Source organism: Anser anser (assembly GCF_964211835.1).
Source record: "Anser anser genome assembly, chromosome: 2".
Taxonomy (NCBI): Eukaryota; Metazoa; Chordata; class Aves; order Anseriformes; family Anatidae; genus Anser; species Anser anser.
Genome location: NC_139721.1, coordinates 23,405,963 through 23,429,365, shown reverse-complemented (window position 1 = coordinate 23,429,365; position 23,403 = coordinate 23,405,963). Strand labels below are relative to the sequence as shown.

The window sequence follows — 23,403 nt, the reverse complement described above, 5'->3', positions numbered from 1 at the left end:
GCTTTTTGGATACTAAAGAAAAGCAGTAATGGGAATATAGCTGGCTACATGTTTTTAAATATAAAAGGAAGTCTATTACATTAGCTAATTTCCTTCAGGTATAACTGAGATGGACATCTGCACTTAAATGGACTGACTGGCCAAGCTCTCAATCAGTTGCTCAGAGAGGTGATCCCAGTACTGGGATTTCAAGGAAGTGGTCTGAAGTCCACAGCACTTTTCAGCAGGTTCCAGGTTCAGAAGTGGCACATACCCAGTCCTTGCAAGATGCAGCTTTTTTGTGCTTGATGTTGTGTGTCGGGGGAGGTGAGGAGGGGGAGCAATGGTTATACTGCATCTTAGGCATTTATTATAAAACAAAGCAAAGTAAAATGTCAGAACTGTGCAAAACCCACAAGTTTTTTGGGGGGTTGGCTTTTTTTGGTGAACTCTGTTCTTGTAATCAGGGCATATATTTTGTGTCACATCATAGGCATATTTCTTTGGGGATCTCTGAAGTAGATGCATTGGAATAATTGAATAAGCTGTGGATTAGTATTGTAAGCAATGACATTCCATCTGTTCCTTAGGAATATAAAACGTGCACCTACCTGTTTTTGAAAATAACAACTTAAGTGAATGAAAAAGCTAATCTAGGGGGCATTTCTTTAAATGCTGCATGATATCAGAAGAAACTACAAGAGATTTACTATACTGCACAAAATTGAAACAAAGGGAGGGGAAAGGAGGCCAAGAGGGAAATGTTCTTGGCCCCTGTTCAGTAGAAACTGTGGCTAAACTCAAGTGTCCTTGTCTGTGTTGAATTATATTTTGCAGCAAAATATATAATGATTTATCTCTTGGTTGAATGTATAGGGTTCCACTAATAATATGAGGGGAAGTAATTTGAAGTACACATGGCTCACTAAATTTATGAATCACTGCTAGTCTCTTAAAATTATTCCAAACATTCTTATATCCAACTCAGTTCATAAGCTTGTTTGTATATAACTTCAGGGTTTGAAAGCATTATCCAGTTAACTTTTCTGGGTTAAATTTTAGCCACAAGTGAGAAGGGAAAATACATGATGAAAGTGTGTACAGTCTGTAAGGCTTCTGTGGAGTACAGGAAAGATTTGTGTAGTTTTGATTGAGTTTATTGGACATTTATACCCTCAGTGCTGGCCAGAGGTCTCTAAATCCTGCTAATGTGGACTGCTGAACCACGTGATAGCAGCTGTAGGAATCTCATTCACAGCCTCAACATGTGTGTTCATGTAATTTCTTCACACAAATGCAACCCTGCCAAGTTTTTTTGTCCTCAAAGACGTTAAGCAGGGTCATTGCAACTGAAGTCTGCATTGCAATTGAAGGCAGGATTGTGCCATGATAACTGCACCATGTTCCTGACAAGCTACGCTGATATATCTGGGGAAGTCAAAACTATTCCTGGTTATAGATAAAGACAGGAAGAGGTTGTGAATTACATCTTCTGAATTATCACATATTCAGTTGCATTTTAACTAAAATCCTTCTCTAATTAAAAGGTAACTAAATTTTTATAAGGATATAAGGTATTCAAGTACATACAGTTTAGACTCTTGCTAATCAAATCATAAAATTGACGTTTAAATATAGATTATGTTACTTGGAAAATGAGAGCAAAGCATTTTATAGTCTGCAAAATCACTTGTTTCTTCCTTCTGAGTAGTGTAGGTACAATCAGTGTGCTGTAGTGGAATATTAGCAATCCCATGCTTTACTTTACAGTAGTGATAGCTGGGAGGTCTCCTGTGGTCTTTATACTAAGGCTTCAAGCTTCAGCTTTCATCTTAATATCTCAGCTGTCAGCCTCTTCCCAGCGATAGCTGATATCTGTTATCTACCTGGTCTGAAACAGCAGCAGGAGTTTCACGTGCCCAGACCCTGGTGTGAAGCAGCAGCAGAAATTTCATTTGTCCAGCCCCTTCACTCTTTAGGCTCCTGAGTTTTGTTGGCAGTGAAAGGCCCTCTCCTCTCTCTGTGGCTCTCAGGCTTTGTGGTCTGCCTTGTGGCTTAGCCTCCCAAAACCCAAACAGGAGTCTTGGAGTCTGGGGAGGCAACAAGTGAGTGGTGACCGTACCCCTACCTGGGTAGTTGTTCCTGCAGAAGTTTTTATCCCTAAAACAGCCCAACTAATGAGCATTGTGGGCTAGCTGGGGCTGTGACAGGCTTCAGGGATTTGTGAACTGAGTCTGCTCATGTGCAGCCAGCTGTTAGGGAGATCAGAAAGCCTGGCTTCTGATTTGTGTTAGCAATTCTTAGCCACATAACAATGTTGTGCTTGCCAACTGTTGTATTTGGATTTCACAGTTAATTTTTTAAGTCATTTATAAAATAGCATTCAATTTTCAGCCATTTAAAGAGCAATTCAGTAATTAATTTTGTATGTGATACTGGATTTCTAGTAGCATGAGGAATTTTCAATTTTTTCTGCAATAATTCTGTATTGCATAAGTATAATGTATAAGATTTCCTCTGTATAGTTATTTCCTCAAAGCCTTTATGTTTCTCACTTTTATCTCCTTCCTTCTTCCTGTCTTCTCCTTTTGTTTCATTTTCTTATGCTCTTATCTTTTTCCATTTTTTCTTTTTCTTTTCCCTTTTCCCTTTTCCCTTTTTTTTTTTTTAAGCGTTTTGTAAGTTTTCCACATGGAGGAAAGAATATCTGTTGCTACAGAAAAAAACTGAGTCATGTACCAAGCTGCAAATGCTCTTTGTATTTCTGAAATTTTGTTACAACCCCCACAAATTACTGTGAAATGCCACTTCTGCTTGAAAAAAGAGTTTGTCCTGACAATAATTTGGAGAGTAAAATAAGAGACTCCATTTTATTATGTATATTCTCAAAGAGTTCAAAGCCTCTTTTGCATTTTTATCTGGAAGGAAGATCAGGCCAAAAAAAGAACACTGAATGTTCAAAAGTGTGGTGTTGGTTTCAGTGTGAGTACTTCAGCTTAAGAATTAAAACAAACAAAACAACAAAAACAAACAAACAAACAAACAAAAAAACCCATGTATGTGCAAAATTAACTTGAAAAGCCTGGAAACAACATTTGCATAACCTAAGGGATAGCTCATTTTACAGGCGTGTGTGGATAATCAGACAGTATTGTGGCTGAAGAGGGGGATTTGCTCTTTAAAATGCTTTGGAAGCTGGAGAAGACCTTATTTAAGTACTGCTGAAGTGGTAGGACTAATGGTTTGCCAGTGGGAATGATGCCCTATGCATTTTTGTGGGTAGTGGGAGATGCTATATGGCAGTATCCCGTGGTGCTGTTTCTGAAGCTATTCTGGAAGAGCCTAGTACTTAAACTGTTACCAATGGATAGAAATATGTGGTTTCAAGTCAGCTGATCAATGAGTAATGTCGAGGTTGCTAACAGCTTTCCCCATAAACAAAGACACAAGTGGCTTAAAAAAAGTATGGATAGGAGTTTTTAAAATATTATGCTAATGTCCTGAAAGGAGGACAGCACAAACTTATTAGTCAACTCTTTCCACTGAATTTTTGACACTGCTACTAACAGCTATTTACTTGTTCTGTCTGTTCCTTCTGTAGTAATTTCTGTGTCCCTTGAGTGGCATCCAAGGTAGCTGGGGCAAGATAGAAGTTTCAGATCTTCGAGGAGAAAGATATGAAGATCTCCTATAAAGCTGCCTTTTTTGTGTCGGTTATGATGGATTTGTCGTTTCACAGATTTGTGCAGGAAACAACAGTCGCAGGCAGAGTAAATGCCTCCAGGTTTTCTGGATTCAAAGTGGCATTACCTCTGTATACCACAAGGCTTCTCCATCATGTCTCAGAAAACAAATTCCTCATCGTTTATGTGTACGAGCTACACTCAGCTGAGAGCATACAACATTTGATGCTGGTAGGATGCAGTGGGTAGATGTTGATGCTGTTGGGACTGACATAGGGATACCAGGGTGTTTCATCTCTCTGTCCTGGTGTTCCCCTGCTGCAAAGGAAAGCAACCCCAGTTCTCTGTCCCTGGTCCTTCTGGCTATGAAAGCAGCGAACCAACAGTTTCCATCTCAGAAACGATAAAATCTGTAAGAAGAACTGAGAAGCTTGAGAACATCCCTACAACATACTTTAGTTTCATACCAGAGGCAGCACCAGTCTCGGTAAAGAAATGGAGATGTATTAGGAGTCAGTTTGGGGCTTGAGTTAGAGAGACTTTATGCTAATAATGACCTTGTTACTTTGGAACAGATGACAGGGAAGTAATATAAATAGTGAGGTGAAAGGAGAGCAAGGTAATGCAACTCCTGCTGTGACTGGTAGTAGAGAACTTGCATGTGGAAGGAAATGGAAAAGTGTGGATAAGAGCCTACTGCTGTACAGTTCTCCCAGAAATTTTGGAAGTTCCGAAAAGATTTTGTCAGAGGCAACAAAGAGATTTCTGGAGGCTGTGTTCCATTTAGAGAGTGCTCCCAGATGAAGAAATTTGTAAGGAGGAGTGGGTGAGCTGCCAAACTCATAATGAATCTTTGGGTTGGAGCCAGAGGCCAGTGAGTTTGGGAAACATCTCAGAGCAAGGATGGGGCCAGGGAGTATGGGGGCAGGTCTTGGACCCGTGGTCTGTTCCACAGCTGGGAAGAGGTGGAGTCACCTGCAGGACCAAGTGCAGCACATACATGTGCCAGGTAAGGGGTACCGAGCAGTTCCCAGCACCTACTTCAGGAGCTAGGGATGGTTATATCTGAAATCCACCAAACCACCCTTTTTCATGTGTTTCAATTAGAATGAGAAAAGAGGTGGAAGTAAGCTTGCAGAAAGTATCTCACTAGAGCCAAGAAGTGCTTGGAATTATTGCTATTTTTAATTTATTCCTGGCAACAGCCACAAAATGTGTTTTCCAAACAGGAACAACGTTAAATTTACTGCTGTGTGCTTCATGCTTGAGTTTTGCTAATGAAGCTACTGCACTTTCCTAGAAGGTGTATGTAGACAATAGGTACGTATGCCTTTATTCCCATCAGAGTGTCTTACTCCTGGTGTATGTATGAAAGAATTGCAAATTTGAGTATTGTGTGCTTGCTCAATTTTACAATGAGAAGGTCAAACCTTCTGATTGAACTGAGAAATCTTTTGGAAATATCTGTACCTGTCAAACCCGATCTTTCTGGCTGGATACTCAGCCAGGGAAAACCACAATTCTGGAACTTTAAGAAGAAATAATTGATACCATCAGGTTCATGCATTTTGCAACAAATTTGGCAAGAGTTGTACCAAGGTTTGTAAAGAAAGAAGTTGTAAAGAAAGAAAGTTTTGTAAGAAGAAGTTTTGTAAAGAAAGAAAGGCAAGTAAGGTTGAGGGACAATGAAGTAATAAAATGACAAAGAAAGAAAGGAAATTTAGGAAGAAGTTTTATAATGTGCTAGCTGGGAGAATAGTCTTCTCCTGTTATTTAATTGAGTGAAGACTTCGGTTCTGTTATTCAGATAAAGATAAAAATCTATAAATAAACCTTGTTGTTGCTGGCAATCTCACACATGTAATTTTTGTATATACATCACTGTAGAGTGAGCTAAGAAACGCAAACTATTGAATCTTAAAATTGTCACTAATGCATCGCCTGCTCAGGCAACAATTTGTCTATGATCTCATTTTTTCTTAGCTGATCTCATCATTCCTTTTGCTTAAATTGTCTTAGTCTATAGCAAAAGTCTTCATGGAACTAGTATTTACTTGTTATAAATTACTTTTTCAGTGTCTAAATATCTTAACACTGGTGTAGTATTTACCAAATGGAGTAATTAAGTAATTGTAAAGATGTAGGACAACAACAGAACATAAATAACTTCATTTTAAACAATCTTTTCAAGGGAGACAGCTTGCAAAAACTGTTGAAAAAAATTATCATCTAAAACTTGGATCCTCTGAGTGTGTTCAGCTTGAATATCCCAAAATGGAAATGTTTGAGGATACCGATAAATTAAATAATGCCAAGGGACATTTTTGGGCATTGGGACTCCACCATTATTATTGTTAAATTTTTAGAGCTGTCTCTGGCCCATGTTGATTAGCACTCCCCAAGCAACTTCTGTGCCTGATGCAGAGGATATGGGGGGCAGGGGTTATTCCCAGCAGGCAGTTTGCATGGAGCCACTCTGTTTTAGTGGGAAGGTGAATTTAATGCTGTGAATGTGGGGCAGCTGACCTCTGAGCTTAGTTTCGATTACTGAAAGTAACTCAATAAAATTTTCAGCTTTAGAAATATGAAGTACTCTTTTGAGCTGTACTTTATGAATCTATCTCTAGTTGGAACCCAGCTGGATTCTTCCAGGGAGAACCAAAATGTCCTTGCATTGTTCATTTGGCAGAGGTGGCATCACAGTAACTGTCATTTCTAGAGAAACTGGGTATTGAGCAGAGGAGGAGAACGTGTTTACTCTTGACCTGACCTTTCCTTTCCTGGCCTTGCCTTGCCTTTGGATAATATATCTCACATTTTGAGGCTTTTTTTTTTTTTTTTTTTAACTTCTGTGTTGGCAATACAAAAACTGTGCTGACTTAGATATAGGTTTCTGGATGAGTAGCTCTTCTCAATGAATGTGTCACTGCTCATAAGAATTGTAGAAGGGAGTTACTTTGTGGTTTGAAGACGTTTGCCAAACTTCTGAGAAAGTTCTCTGTTTAAACTTAAGAGCTGGTAGGAGGAAGAAGTTATAGTTTGCAGGGCAAGTGCAAAACCATGGAACTGCTAAAAGGGCATCATTGAAAGTTTATCTGAGGGGATGAGTGTTCAGATCTGTTAGCCATTACTGATTGCCACTCCTCAAAATACCACCCAACTGGAGTTTTGCTTAGTAAAAGAGTTATACTTTATATTTCATGGAACCCAGCTGAATCAACATTAATAATTACAAGTTTGTTAAAAATCCCCAGAAGGCAAAGACTTTAAATTTTTTTATTTATTTATTTTGAAATGTTTGGCATTTCTGTAGATAGAATTTTTCTATGGAAAGTGGTTTTGAAATATACTATATTACATTCTTCTGCATAACTAATGTTGCACGATGGGAGGTATTTCTGGTAGTACTATCTACTAATGCTCTCCAGGTTTCTTCCCATCAAGATTCATTCCTGACTTCAAAATCAGGAACTGAGTCTCTTCAGACTGGGATCCGAATCTATACATTCAAATTGAAAATCCACCCTGAAATTCAAAAAAATTCAACAGCAAGGCTTGTGTTTTGAAATAGCAGTCATTTTGCCCTCCTCTGTCATTCCCCTCATAGGCACGCACACATTCTTGGCCTTCTTTCTGAATCTTTCTTTCTCCTTGCCCTGCTCCATCAAGTCTTATCTTAGTGTTACCTTTGTATTATAACTGTGCTGGGATATCTCATATTAGTAAAAATAATAATTAGATGTGTCATTGATCTACTAAGTTGTAAAACAGTTAATGTGTCAGGATATATGTATTCCATCAGAACTGGGATTTTTATTTTTCTGCTCAGTTTGGCTTGCATTCAACATGCTCTGATTTTGAAAGACTAAGCAACTCGAGCATATTCCTACACTTATGAATAAAGCCACACTGTAGTCTGCAGAGTAATAAATCCAAGCATTTTTATGTCATCAAAGAGCATTTTCATTCTGTGCCCACAAATGTTCTTGGTAATCTATGAAAGAGGCTTCTGAGTTAACAAGTGAGAATAGGCATCCTTCTCACCCCTTTCGTTGGCAGCTATACGTGGTTAGCATTCATCAGCAGTCACAATTGGGCTCGTGTAAAGGCTTGTGGAGAGGCAGATGTTGTTCCAATTGAGTCTTTGATTGGCCCACTTGTACTTGTGCTGTATGACACGGCCTTTAATTATACAATCAAATAACTACTTTTTCCACAGGGCATCTGCCTCACTCAGCGCACAAGATGGGTAAGAGTGTTCTGGGAATTGAATTGGGTTTGGCAGGGAGGGACGCTCCTGGTTAAGAGCACCTCAGCTTAGTAAGGTGAGGATGCTACTGCAGTTTGGTGAGTTTTCTCACTTCCTGTAATCTTTCTATTAAACCTCAATTCACTTCATATCACCATCATCCCGGGAAGTCTTTTAAAGTCCTTTTAAATTTCTACCATACACAGCCTCCTGTGGCAAGGCTCATAGCTCACGTCCCTCTGCTTGCCATAAGCCTGCCATGTGCTGGCTTCCTGTATAGGAAAAGCCAGTGAACGGCCAGTCCTTATCCATTCTCACCCTGCAACTCGCATATGTCAGCAATGGATGCTGAGCAGAAGCCAGGGGGTGTACCCAGGGCCTTGGAAAGCTCGTAGCATGACCAGAAGGGGCAGCCTTCGCTTCTGCTGTTACCCACAATAGTTTCATCTGCCCGTCTGTGCAGTTATCATAGACATACCTTGTGGTATTTCAGCTTCAGTGGCTCTTGGAAAAAAAGGCTGTGTTGATGACTGAAACAGAAAATTTCAGGAAGTGTACGAGCGGTCTTTTTTCCAAGTCAAACGCCATTGTAGAAAACTGGATTTTGTCTCTGGTGCAGCCACAGAATTTCAGTGTGATGCTGAGCTAGTCCAATAGACTCGACTTTTCCCAGATGGCCATTAATTATGTGTTTGAAATCATGGGGTTTGATTTGCAGAAGTGCTGAGCACTCACAGCTGCAGTTGACGTCATTGAGAGCTGTACTTTGTACATGCAAATTGCTCCTTAGTGCCAAGTTCCCTGAAAAATCAGCCCCTTCACGTCTTGGATCAGTCACTCCAATTAACAGATGCTTTTGACCTGGATTTCTCTGTGTCTGTTTCTTTGTTTTTAACAAAGGACTAATACCACCTTGTGTCATTGGAGTGCTATCCCGTTAGGATTTCTCAGTTCTCAGGCACTACAACAGCAAGCATTGAAGTGCAGCCCATTACAAGAATAACTATGTAATTCAGAGAGGGTTTCCGTCCTGCATGGAGTATGCGGTCAAAGTCTCAACAGTGCCTGTTCTGAGCACTGATCTCATGAAAATAATATACTCATCAAGTAACAGGCAGCTACTGCTGTTCACCAGAGACCAAATTCAGATTGCCCAAGTAGCTTTAGTTCTGGCATCTCCTATTTTTCCTGTATTTTGCCAACACTTGTCGGGGTATTTGTTTAGACAGCATGTTTGACACTTCAGGTCAAGCTAATCTGATCTGCATTTCAGAATTCTTGTAAAGAATTGTTGTTTTCGTTTTGTCCTCTAGAAAATACTTGTAACAGAAAACGTCTGGATCTTGTCTTCATCATTGACAGTTCTCGCAGTGTACGTCCTTACGACTTCGAAAAAGTGAAGGAGTTCATTTTAACCATCTTGCAGTTCCTGGACATCAGTCCCGATGCCACCCGAGTGGGCCTGATTCAGTACGGCAGCACTGTCAAACACGAGTTCTCTCTGAAGACGTTCAGGAGGAAGCAGGAGATTGAGAGAGCAGTGAAGAGAATGATGCACCTGGCGACTGGCACCATGACTGGGCTGGCTATTCAGTACGCCGTCAACATCGCGTTTTCAGAGTCGGAAGGGGCTCGACCTCTGAGCCAGAACGTGCCTCGCATTATCATGATCGTGACAGATGGGCGACCACAAGATCCAGTGGCAGAGATTGCTGCGAAAGCTCGCAACTCAGGAATCCTGATTTTTGCCATTGGAGTGGGAAGAGTGGACATGAACACGCTGAAGTCCATTGGGAGTGAACCGCATGAAGAGCACGTATTTCTGGTTGCTAATTTCAGTCAGATTGAAACACTGACCTCTGCCTTCCAGACTAAAATTTGTGGTAAGGCTTTTTATACGTAGGTTTGAATACATAGATTGGAAAAAAAAAAAAGAGGAAAAAAAAGTCATGCATTGTCATTTTTTTGTCCTGTGGAACCTATTCTGTTAGAATATATATGCTGAAAAAAAAGGGAGGGTAGCTAGACAACATTCAGAACAACAATCATACATATGGGGAAAAGCTAATTCTACTGCTACGTGCCACAAAATGTGATGTAATTCCTAACGGTCATAAGCAGCGAGGCAAACACACATACCATGATTTTCCTATTCATTGCATAACAGCAGTTAGTTTACAATCCTCTGCTATTTGAGCATTAGATAAGTTGTTTCATCTAGATTTAGATGAAAAATCCTAGAGATTTAGGAAAAACCTTTACCATGATATTATTCATTCATACCATAAAGTAAATAATATTTTAATAGGTGTTAATTTACAATAGATAAATCACTTCCATCTGTAATTCCCTGATACAAAATTACCTTTTACAAATATTTTGGCATATATAATTAATTTTATTCCAATCTTTGTACTTAATATAATGGCATGAAACGGAGGCATTTTCAGCAGAGTCCAGGGAAAGAATGCATGGTGAGACTGAATGCTCACTCATCTCTTATGATGCCTTTGCCAGGAAAGAACTGAGGTTTATTGTCAGGATAGGCTGGAGAATTTTCCTTACTTGGTCTTTTCCAAAACTGTTTCAAAGAGCAATAGAGCTCCAGATGAACTGCATCAGCACAGAACATCATCACAGACATTCATCAGATAATAGATTTTTTCCTGTTTCTTCCTTGCTGTGGTATTAGCTGGCGTAGTAAAATACATTTAAAAACCAAGAGAGAGTAAACTAAACATGGATTGAGAGTTTAAATGGAATGAACAGCAAATGCTACAAAACTCCGTTTTACGGGATTTTTAATAGCATTTTAGAAATGAATCCAGTACAAGTACTACTTAATCTTTTTCTGACTAGGCAGTACCCAGTAAATGTATTAAAGTTTGATAGTTCATCTTAAATCCAAATACACGTGATCCTCAATAAAACCATCCCCCTGCAGATGGAGGAGTATGGAGGCGACAAGGATTGCTGCTGCCTCCTTTACTCAGTGAATGCCTCCACACCATTTGCTGTTTCAGGAGCTGAAGGTGAGATCCAAAAAAAAAAACCAACAACATCAAAAAAAAACACTTAAAAACCCAAATTCAACACAGAACTTAATGTGTTAGCATCCTGTGGATTTCATCTTAAGGAACTAAACATCAGATAGGATCCTTAATGTCTTGTTGAGTGTGGGCTGTGAAGCAGCATTCGGCTGTCTAAATTTGAGAGAGAATCTAAGCATCTCATAGCCTGGAACACCTAGGTTCCTCCCAGGAAATGGGGTTAGCTTTTAAAAGTTCTCCCTGCTGTGGACCTAGAGGGATTATCATTGTAGCTGAGTCAAACATCTGGACACCTTGCTTCTTTCCTAGAGCAATCAAGGCACCCCTCTCTGGTCAAGTCTCCCGGCACGCAGTCTCCTAGGCTTCATGCCTTGGGAAGAGAACTTGACTCCTGATTAGTCTTTGGGTCTGGGTTGCCCTGGTGTCTGTGGGAATGTGCCTTCATGGTTCCCATGAAGATAAGAGAACTTGGCCAAGTGATGAAGCTCAGTGGACAACATAAAAAGTAAACTGAATTAACCACTGTTTCCCATGGATAGCAGAGATGTCCTAGACCTTAGCAACTAAATTCTCAGAAGAATCCATTTAAGCTGACTGGGCTTCATCCCCTGCTGAGTCAGACTGCAGTTGCTGCCTCTGGCTCCTAAAGATTCAGTGGTGTCAGACATAGCAGTTGAGACCAGGGGATCCTGGGGGCCCCTTTTTATTTCTGTGCAGCAAGGTAAAGGAGAAGGAAGCAGTATCCTGGGAAATCAGAGGCATGAGGAATGAGACAAGAGCTGGAAACTCAGAATGGAAATAGAAGAGGGGACAGAATCCAGGAATGGAGATGTAGAATGAATAAAAGAAGAGTGAGAAAGACACAGAAGTCAGGCTGGAGCCATCAGGAGTAAAATAGTCTTTATTATTCTCCTGAAAAGTGGATAATGGTGTCATCCCCATTTCACACTGGAGGAATGGAGGCACAGAAACAGGGCTAAAACTATCAAGACCGTCCACTAACTTTAAATCTTTGACTCAGTGCATTCAGTGGTCTGATTTTCTAGATCATTTAGCATTTTAACGTAATAGAATATATGCTTCACTTGCAGCTGAAAGAGGTCCAGCAGCTTTGTATTTACACAGATAAAATACTTGAGGAGTTTTGTTATGGCAGGATATGAAGAGTTCAAAAAAAGCTGATTGGGAGATTTGGCAATTGTGGTGGTTTGTATATTAGTAATAAATGCATAACTCTGGCAACCATTCCCAAGACTGGATACATAGCATGTATCTCAAAAAAAAAACACTTTTTTTTCATAAGTTCCACACGTACCACATGTTATTTTTTAGGCTTCTGTTGTAGCTACTAGATTACCATTGAATATCTATTCCATAAATTTTGGTGTTTGTCAACCTAGCACAATAAGGAGCACATCAATCCCTAACTGTTATTGAGCAGAATATATTATTCTCCTCGCATTGTTCTCTGAGAAGTAATTCACCTGCTCATTATAGGAATGACATACGAGCAGTGCTCTAGCAGAAGGAAAACATCAATGAGATTTAGTAATTCCCCAAAAAGTGCTGATATGGGGAAAAATAGTTAAGTAATGAATTTGACAGAATAGGCTCACTATTCTTTTTTTTTTTCTTCTTCTTCCTGTCTCAGTCTGTTGCATTTTACTAGTTGCTATTAGAGACATAAAATATAAACAGATAAAAAAATAGTCAGGAAGAGTTATACGCTAGCATGTAGCTCAGCTCAGCTCCTCCTTACTGAGTCTTGGAGATGCTTCACCTCATTATAGTCATACATTGCCCATACATTCCTCAAAATTAATAACTAAGCAAGCAAGATTCTTCATTGAGTTGTTTTCCAGTCATTCTTCTTTCGTATTGTGCTGTGGGGTTATTTTCTTCATTCAGGAAATTAAATGTTCTCTAGAACAGTTTGTACTTGAGTTACACTTATTTTCTAAATTTGAATGTGGTAGGTTTGTTTCATTGTTTTCAGGGAACCACCAAGTAATTAGTGTTTCCAGATACTCTGTTGTAATTTTTTTGGTTTGTTTATATCTCCATTCCACATGTAATTTCATGTCCAAAATCATGCCACCAACATCAGCTAGACAGCTAATATATAAATTCCTATTTTTGTTAGGAATAGACATATAACACTGTTTGGTAAACCTACACTCAAATGTAAGTTTAAGCTTCCATTTTTGTGTTGACTGTTGAAATTTAATTTGAAATTTTTAAATGGCTTTGGTAAAGCTTTTTAAACCATATATTATTTAGTTGTGACACGCAGTTAATAACCTCTTACTTTTTTCTTTCAGTTCCCCATATGTGCAGTATAGTTGAACATCGCTGTGATCACTTCTGCATAAACACCCCCGGCTCCTATGAATGCAGATGTAAACAAGGATACATCCTGAATGCTGACCAGAAAACTTGCAGCAGTATGTTATCTTTTTAACTTTTCTCTTTCGTGCTCCCAAAAAGCACTTAACATCCCATGCTCTTTGAGCTGGGCTCATAAAGGACTGAGCTCAGTATGTAATTAATGCTAATCATTGCAAAGAGTCCAAAAATGTAAAGTCGTATTTCTTTTGCCTTTTTTTTTTCTTTTTGTAAATGAAGTTTTCATAAGCCTTTATGAAATACATCAAGCTAATTTTTATACATGACTCTGCAGAAGTAAACTGTAACTACATGAAGTTGCTTTTGAAATTTATTGGTGCAATAAGATCAAGAATGAAACAACAGTCAAAGAAGGAACTGTTTCATCATCCCACATGAAGTGAGTCAAACTAATTTAGTAACCTGTCTAGATAGCAACCAATACTAAGTGGTACAGAAAGGTGGAATAAACCCCATACTGGAGAACTGGGAAATAACATGCCATTCTGGAAAATTCTTCTCAACCTCTGCTTGAAGTCTAGCCTTAGGACCTTTAAAAAAATAGTTTCAAAAGTCTTGCTTATGCTCTCATTTTCTTTTTTAAAAAGATCAACTTTTTCAAGTTTAAGTAATTGTCTTTAACTATAGTTTATAGTAACAAACTGTACTTCAGTTTAATTCTGATCTTTGTAAGCAGTATTTCTTTTGTCCATTTTGACTTGCTTCCTAGTAATTAACAGCAGACTACATAAGATGGGTGTGCCAAATTTATTTCTGTATCCACCATTATTTTAAAGCAATTGTGGGATACTGTTTTTTACCACTTAGGGAAAATGCACTTACAGTTTCTTACCCCACAACGCTCCATGGATTCAAGCCAAATTTGCCAAACTGATTTTAGCCAGAAGAATAATTTTGGAAAATGTTTTTTCAAAAAGCTGGAGGAAACTGTCATGGTGAGAGCATAGTATGTCCCCATCATAATAGATAATTTAGAAGTGAGGTGAAGGATGCATGCTCAAATCCTGTTCTTGTGTTTGGAACTCATATGTTCAGCATCTTAAATAATCTGCTAGTTTGGGATTAGAGTTTTTTGTTGTTGTTGTTGTTGTTTTTTGGTCTCCCTTGCTTAGTGTTGTATTTTACATCAAATACTTAATGACCACTGAAACAATGGGAGTATGTTAGTATCTGGGAGGACTCTGCTGCTTGAAGATTAGAGTCCTTACATCTGCAACAGGACACAGTTTCAGTCAGAGCCTTAGCAAATAGAAATGGGGACAAAAGGATGTCAGCACTGGAGTGATGTGGGCATTTTTGCCAGTGTGTGGGAGCGTGTTCAGACCCCTTGAGCCCAATTGGACACTCCTTTTGAATTGTTCACCTCCCATGCTGTTGAGCTATGGGATGAGCTAGATTTAAGAATCTTTGTTTTCATTGCCTTTCTTACCAGCATCCCTTACTAAATGTAGACATTTGTCATATGCATGTGTGAATTATAGAGGAATACTTAGTATTAAATTTAACACTTTATTCCAGGTTTTGTATCCTCAAGAAGAAGAAGAAGAAATCAATCTGAAATATATTCTAATATTACTTGGTTTAGCAGCTAAGCCAAGACAAGAACAGTGACAAGAACAACTTTTAACACAGCCTATTCTCTATGCTTCTGCACATTTGTTGTAGCTCTCCCAAAAAAGGGCGGTCAGAATCCCAAATGAGGCCTCCAACTATGTAATCACATTTCAATAATATTCCCTAGCCTCTTCTTTCCTTTGTTTCCCTTTTAAAATGCTACTCATGCAAAACTTTTGTATCCTATAAACCTTTCTTTTAAACCCTCCTTGTGCCCTTGATTTTCTTGTATCAAAGAATTTTAAGGAAGAATTCTTCTGCTTTCAATTTTCTGGGATTTTTTTTAAATACAAAATTTATCTTTTTGAATTTTCTCTTACACATTTTTTCCTATCTTCACCCCTAATGTCACTTTGGACAATTGAATTTCAAGAATAACACTGGGAAAAAAAAAAAAAAGTGGAGAATCAATTAGATTTAAATAATGGAGAAAAATTGAGAATTTTAATTGCAAATATGAAAAAATGTTTCTTTATTGTGTCTTCTGGTTTGTTGTGTTATATTTCCATAGTTTTTATCAGCCAGTAATTCAGTTTTTGTTCGTTGCACTGCTTCATGTTACAGATTAATTTCCAAGAAAGTTTTGGAATTGTGTGTGGTCTTCCTACTGGTGACCCATGCACAGTAGCCCTCGATGTGTTGCTTTATACACTTTTTCAAATTCCACTGCTTTTTTCCTTTTCCTTTTCCTTTTCCTTTTCCTTTTCCTTTTCCTTTTCCTTTTCCTTTTCCTTTTCCTTTTCCTTTTCCTTTTCCTTTTCCTTTTCCTTTTCCTTTTCCTTTTCCTTTTCCTTTTCCTTTTCCTTTTCCTTTTCCTTTTCCAAGTTACGACTCAGTCTTACTTTACTTTTCCCTGGTTACCTATCTCACATGATATGCTTAACTATGTACTCGTTTTGAGTAGGTTTGATTTTCCTAAATGTGGAAAGGACATGAGTCATTCAATGTGTTTGCAGCCTACTTCTAATGGATATTTTTCCACGTCACCAAACTATAAGCTAATTTTAGCAATAGTGTACTGGACATCTAATATTGAGAGCCATCATACTGACCATAAATGTTCTAGGATGATGCAGATCATTGATGAAGGAGGGAAATGATGTGGTAGCAGTCTACCAAGGTCAGACCATTACGTCTGAAAAGTCCCCAGAGAGGTAGCAGCATTCGTGAGCAAAGGGGAATGAAGTTAGACAAACTGGAGAGCTTATTTCTAGAGGGAAGCTGGAGAATGGCGATGGAAAAAACCCCAGTCTGTGACCGTTTTAGTTACTTTCATTGGCTGCTGATTTTTCACCCATGCAAAGAGACAGCATGTTCCTCACTGAACCTCTAAGTAAAATAAATCTTCATTATATTTATGTTTAGTGCAGTACATGGTCAACATACAACAGATGTATTTATCTAACTTTTGGATGCACTTGTCAACTTGTTCATGAACAAATAGTTTCCTTACATATACATTTTATCACTTGCTAAATTAAGCAACACATAAAAGATGAATGTTATGGAACTAAAGACATACTCCTTTCATTTTTCTGAACTTTTTTTTTTTTTTAATGTTGTGAGAGTACAGCATATCAGTATTCAGTTCTTAAAAGCTCTTAACCAAATGGCTTAAATCAGCAATGAATTAACAAGTTTGCTTCAGGTTGGAAAAGGGTGCATTTGTCTTTTGAACGGATGGTAGTTTTTTGCCATAATGCATTTCAGTGTTGCTTTGAAGGAGAAAAAAAAATGCTATATTTGTGATTTGTTGCCTTCCACATGAAAATAATAATTAAAAAAAAAAAAGGCAACTCAGCTATCTTCCAAAACAAAGCCAAGAAAAAAAAATCCTTTGTTCAACTTAAAATATTCTTTATTTATGTCATTTAGCTGGTTTTGCATCCATGCAAAGGATGGAAATCATTAACGTGGTTTTACATCCATGCAAAGGATGAAAACCTACTATTGCTCCTCTTACCAACTCTCATCTAAATTGTCTAGAGAAGAGTGGTTGTGTCAGATAATGGCTGTTCTGTACTCATTACACTGTTGGTGTAATTTAATCTCTTTCATTCTTCTCTAGATATACTCAAATCTTATACTAATACACAGAGTAGTACAGAAGAGCAAATGTGGCTGAAAAAATTATTTGTAGAGTTTATATTGGAACAAGAGAGTTAAACAACTGTTTATACTGTTCATCATGCCGCATGATATGAAGCAGAGCACTATAAAAGAAAATTCATATTTGCTTGGCTAGTTTCCTTAAATGTGTTCCAAAAGCCTTTTTTTTGCAGCTGTAAATGGTAATTATGTGTTGAGCAGTCTCCGGGCCTGATCCTGAACAACACAAAGTACTCTGCTTTCCAGAAGTTTCACTGGTGAAACTTGGGGTTCTCAGAAACCTTCAGTCTATTGTAAAGAAAGCCAAATGTGCTTCATTAGACCAGGAACTGAACTGACCTCATTTGCTGTAGAAATTTTTCCCAAGAGATTTTTTGCTTGGGAGGGGTAACTTGCTATGGTATGTTGCACAAAACTGAAAAATGATAAAACTCAGAAATGAAAGGCTTTTGGTGCCCCATTTTCTTTTTCGTTCCTTTTCTATCCTCATCATAATTTATTAGGGTTGATTGTACACAAAATTAAAAAAAAAAAAGACAAATACAAAAAATATTAAAAAAAGAGAAGTACACCCATTAAATGTTTCAGAGATATATTCAGTCAAGCAAGTCCACTAGGCACCAGTGTCCCAGTAATTGTTGTTGCCTTCAGCTGAAGGAATAACTCCTCAGCTTTGAGTGGTTGTTGTTGCTGTTATAAAAGTTTCACTATGTGACAGAATATCAGCATGTTCTGTTTTGAAATGAGCTCAACTCTAAAGAGCTGTTCATAGATTTCTGAAATTTATTTCCAATATGCAGTCTGCCTGTACAATATGGAAGGGCAAAGAACTTCATATTCATGCAATTATGTCTTGTAGCTCAGGACCTCTGTGCTGTGGAGAAACATGCCTGTGAGCAGATTTGTGTGAACACGCCTGGGTCTTACGTCTGTCAGTGTTATGAAGGGTATGAACTTGATGCAAATGGAAAGAATTGCATTGGTGAGTATGAGTTTAGCAATTCACTTTTATCTTTTGACACAAATCAAAGGAAAATTAAATGTAAATTAATGTCCAGTTTGGCCATAAACAATGATGGCAAAGCTGTCTTCTTCTACATGGGTGGTAGATAAAGAAAAATATATATTTACATGATTGTAGGCCCTTACTTATAAGGAACAATGACTGGGAAAAATTGTTCCAATGAATTTCACACAGAAAAATAACATTGCTATCTTGAAACTAAGCATCTAATGTTTTATTTTAGATCCATGCAGGTGGCCAGCACGGTACTGGCATGTTATATATGGCCATTCAAAAACAAACAAAAGCAGACGAACTTGGTAGTTCCTTTTCAGGCAGAAATTAGACAAACACAACGTGAAAGTGGACAAATTATTACCATTTCTCACTTGGTTTTATGGTTATGCCAAGAGAACTTTCAAACTCTTTGAAAGGATGGCTTTAAGGAATGGTTGGTCCCCATTAAAAGAACCCATCCAATAGGTGTCTTTAATTTTTACTACGGGTAGTACAGAAGCAAACATCAGGTCTAAGACAGCTCAAAACAGCAAGCATGGAAATACAGTACAAAAAATTTTGGACAAAAAACATACTTCTTTTTCTATTAGCATATAAGTATCTCACTTTTTATTTCTTTTCTGTTTATACACAGTAAATATTTTTAATATAATTGTGGTACATTAGGCTATTGCCCTTCTCATAAATGTTTCATCCCATACTACATTTCAGAAAAATGCTGTCTTCTGTAATCCACCACAAACATAACCTGTCTCTTATTACCTTCACAGTTGCTATGCAGAATAATCCTATTTTGAGGTGCAAAGTAGATGACAGTTTATGGAACTGAGCAATCTGCTTATAGTTTCACATGGGGCACACAAATGAGGTTTTGAGGTTTTTTAGACTTGGAATAATAAATGCATTTTTAAAGAACATTGACTCTACTTCTCTGCAGAAATGTTTACCGTACATGTAGCCTCACGATCCTCATAGGAGTGTTTACAGTTCTTAACATAATTTTGCATCAACATAATTTGGGCACTAACATATCCCTTTAAGAACCTGCATTCTGAAGTTGAATTGTTTTGAAAATGCAGCTAATAATGGTTGCTCAGGCAAGAAAGCCTTTTAGATGATTATAGCCCAAATTTCTACATCTAACGCTCCACAGGATTTCATCCAGTAACCTTAGCCTAATCCTCATGTCCTTCACCTGTGTCAAGGTCAGACTTTTCTCTGCTATTGATGTGATTATATCACTGAAGGGAAAAAATCCATGACTTCTCTTAGCAGATTTTTGTATCCCTAATTCTTTTTTACCATATATTTAATCTGAGATATTCATATTTATTGTCGTCAGCTGTTATTGCTATCTTGTTACGTTCTCTTCCTCATTTCTGAAGGGCTAATTTCTCTAGTTAAGAATTGAAGGCAATGCTAACTGCTTTATTAACACACCTGTCAGCCAGTTACCTGGATGGCAATAATTAAATAAAAGCTCACAACCAGCAACTTACAATGCATTCATTTAAAGTAACCATTGAATGGTGGAGTAATCTGAGTGTTTGCAACACACTGTTTATGATAAAATGTACAGATAATTATGGTTAGCAAAGCGCTACGATTTTGCCTTTTAAAACAACTTTTCATGTTAACTGTCTGCCTTTCATATGAACAAAATCCTGCCAGTTATAAGTTTGGTGGCGATGAGCCCTTCTTTCTACATTATGCTGCTGAACACACAGCCCTCTCAATCTTGGTCCCACTCTCCCCATCTTCTTGGTGTTGCTGGCCGTGGTGTCTTCTCTTCCCTGGCACTGGTGCTGAGCTGTCCCCATACTGCTGCAGCTGTTGGGCGTGGGCTCTTTTATCCTGGCAATGATTTGGCTGCTGGCACCTGACTGCAATCCTGGCACTGCTGCATTTTTTGGCTGTTTTCTAGGTTTTAACAAGTCTTCCATGAGTCTTCTCTTCTACTACTCCACACTGTTTTTCATTCTCCTTATGCCTTTACTTATTTTGCCACATTTTCTTCCTAGGCTTTCTTCTACCCTTCTCCTTAATTTAATTAATTCTCAAAAAAAAAAAAAAAAGAAAAAATACATAAACATCACAGTAGTAAAACAGCAATATTAGAGAAAGGTAACCTGTGCTGCTCACATATCGGAGAGGGCAACCTGAGCACCTAGGGTGTGAAATTGGTAACTAGATGTAAAAGATAGCTCTCATCACTTAGCAACTAATTCCAAGCAAGAAAAACATGGTGGAACAAAGATAGGGAGATGACAACTGAATTTATTGCTTGCTTGCTTAAAAATATCATTAATTCAGAATTAATTAGAAAAGTTTCTTATTGAAATAGGCATGGGCCAAAATTAAGATTTCACATTCTGGTGCCTATCCCGCGACTCTTGTGACAATAAGGAAGTATAAGTTTTATTATTTTTAACAAAAATGAGGAAAATATTATTTTGCTTTGGTCTTATACAGCTGTTATGCATTTTCTGCAGGATTGCAGTGCTTCAGTATAAGAAATGTAGATTTATAACTCTTTTCAGTCTTTTCAGGAAGATTTAAGTCCTCCAGCAACTTACTTGCTGATTGACATGCTGTTGACAACTTTCCCGTCTAAGCAAGTACCACCAAAATGAAACGTGAAGCTGAAAGTGAAATTAAATTCTAGGTAGATTACTAATGCCAGTCTGCAAGGATAAGCCTGCATGGAATAAGGGACTGGGGGAGGGAGTGGAAATAAATAATACATATCTCCAAAAGCAACTGTCAAGAGAATATTCTGACTTCCTAACTGTCAGTGGAAAGGCTTTATTTAAATTGATATGCTCATTATTGGTAGAGGCCAACAGACCTACTTCTATGAGTAAGAGGTTCCCAGAATTAATATATGTGAAGCAAAGCAAGCCTGGTAAATTCAGCATCTTGTATGAATTATTTATTTTGAGGTGTTTCTTTTTTTTCCTTTTTTTGCCCACAGTACATTAGCAGCTGCATAGACCTAAGAAGGCACAGTCCTTCCCTGGAAGAGATTGTCATCTGAAAGTGCTTGAGGCGATAGTTACTCAGATGTTGATAATAAAGCATTCTAAGACCTGTTGAACCATTCAGATGTCTCTCAACTTCATAATAATTAGTTGGGCAGTTACAGATGTTCTGGTAGAAGTGCATGTTCATTACGGTTTAAATGCAGAGGAGCAGGTGACTTTATGGAGGGATTTAAATAGGCTATTTCCCAGGTATGGTGTTGTATAGAAAGAAATTGTATATTCTTTCACTTATTTATTACTGTGTGTTTTAAAACACTTGAAAATGTGCATGTGGTTAGAATTAATTTAAGGGGAAAGCTGACTAATTACATGACACATTATATCCTTGAAATATATATTCAGCAAATACATTTTTATATGAAGCTATTCAGTGTGGAAACAGGAATGTACTTGCCAGGAAAATGGTCTCACATGGTAGACAGTAAGTAATCTAATTTGACATCATTCAACACATTTATTCCTAAGAATAAATCTTCCTAAAGAAGCTCTTTCAAGGTCACTAAATGTATTATCTGCTTTCCTGACCAGACTTTGACTAAATATCTTAGCACACCTGAGTGTGCATTATTTGCAAAGGGAAGGCTATTAAAGAAAAAAATTGTTTTCATTAAAACAAACTTACAGCCTCTTAAAACAGTTTGGGAGTATCCACAATATACAGCAATAAAAAAATTAGTCAGTTGGCAAAGAGGGGGAAACTTTAAACATCTGTGAAGCTGGGCACATTGCTCTCTTCTGCAGAAAGAATTAGGTAAACTTGCCTAATGTGGGCCTGGAAGCTTTTGGGGGGTCAGAACACCTGCCTCGTGACTTGTCTTTGATTTCTCCTAGGGCTTTCTGTGTAAAGAAACAGCTCAAACTGCAAAGAAATAATATAATTTATTTTGCTCCTTTAGCACTTTGAAATAGGCTCGTCTAAGTAAACTCTAAAGTGTTATATTATCACCCTTCTGGCAATCTATCTTGCAAATATGGATTTGTGTAATAGGTGACCAGACTTACGAAATACGTGACTAGACTAACTATGATGTTTGATTTCTCTCACACAAAAGGCATTATATAAGCAAAATATCAGTGGTGAAAATCAGCTGAAGCGTCAGACTTTGTAGCTGCACCTGATTTGTACAGGATGATTTTGGACCAAGGTAGAGGGGATAAATGTGTCATGACAGTCTTCAGTGTAGGAGGTATTGCCATAGGTCTCTTATGTATTCAGGCTACTGGAACTAGTCTTGATAACTAATATAGCTAATATTTTAAGGAAAAGTAGAACAATTCCAGGTCTGGATTTGGAGAGACAGAAGACAAAACTAAATCAAACAAACTTTGCTTGGCCCTGGTCTCTGAACAGAGTTGCTGACTGAGTCATGGTTTCCAGATCGGAGAAAACGCTTTGAGAAGTTTCCTGACAATAAGGGAGCTGATAAATGTTCAAAGGATAGGAGAAACAATCTGGGATTCAAATGAATCTGATGTACCAACTGGTAAAGTACACTGCTTTCTGCAGAAAGGTTGTTCAGGAGAAAAATGATGTCAGTTTTTCCTTTTTTTCTTGTAGTTACTGTGTATAACTAGTACCATAATCTCTATGTGTAATAGTTCTAACTTTGTTTTTCTGATTATATATGTTGCTCTTGTTCTTTTTCAGTTGTAGACTACTGTGCTGTGGATAACCAGGGTTGCCAACATGAATGTGTTAACACTGAGGACTCCTATTACTGTAGATGCTACCCAGGGTTCATTTTAAATCCAGACAAAAGAACTTGCAGAAGTAAGTAGTGATAAGCTTTAATTATGCACAGTATGTACTCTTTCTGTCCAGTTCTCAGCAGTAATTCTCCCACTGTTCCTGGGAACACTGAATAATATGTTAGGTATAGAAAATGTTGGAGTGCCCTTGAATCCAAAGGTCATAAAAGCAATGAAAGTTGTTTTTGGAGGTAGTTTGGATTTTAGGGGGAGAGAGTAGGTGGAGGGGCCCCTTCTGTAAACAGGAAGCATTTAACATGAGACCAGGCTCCTTTTTCAATAGTAAAAGCCAAAAGCTTTGTCTTGCATATTCTCTTTGATTATCCATATATTTCATTTCGAATATCATCTCCCTAGCTGGATAAACAAACAGGTCTGTACAAGACGATTTATAATCATCTTGGTTTGTAAGACAAGCTAAAATTAAACAGAGTGAGTAGTTCCACAATCAGAGAAAACATTGCAGCCTGTTTTGCTATGGATTTTCCTCAATAGAGAA

General features: G+C 37.9%; 1 protein-coding gene across 6 annotated transcripts in view; it reads left to right on the top strand.

The window, feature by feature from the left end:
- The window catches only part of MATN2 (matrilin 2), a 68,693-nt gene that overhangs the window by 12,771 nt on the left and 32,519 nt on the right, over window positions 1-23,403 (top strand). For all 6 annotated transcript variants that reach the window (XM_083823333.1, XM_083823332.1, XM_083823330.1 and 3 more), the window contains exons 3-6: window positions 9,225-9,794; window positions 13,283-13,405; window positions 17,950-18,072; window positions 22,804-22,926. In XM_083823333.1, coding sequence (XP_083679459.1) covers window positions 9,225-9,794; window positions 13,283-13,405; window positions 17,950-18,072; window positions 22,804-22,926 — 939 coding nt within the window. The remainder of the gene's footprint in view (window positions 1-9,224; window positions 9,795-13,282; window positions 13,406-17,949; window positions 18,073-22,803; window positions 22,927-23,403) is intronic.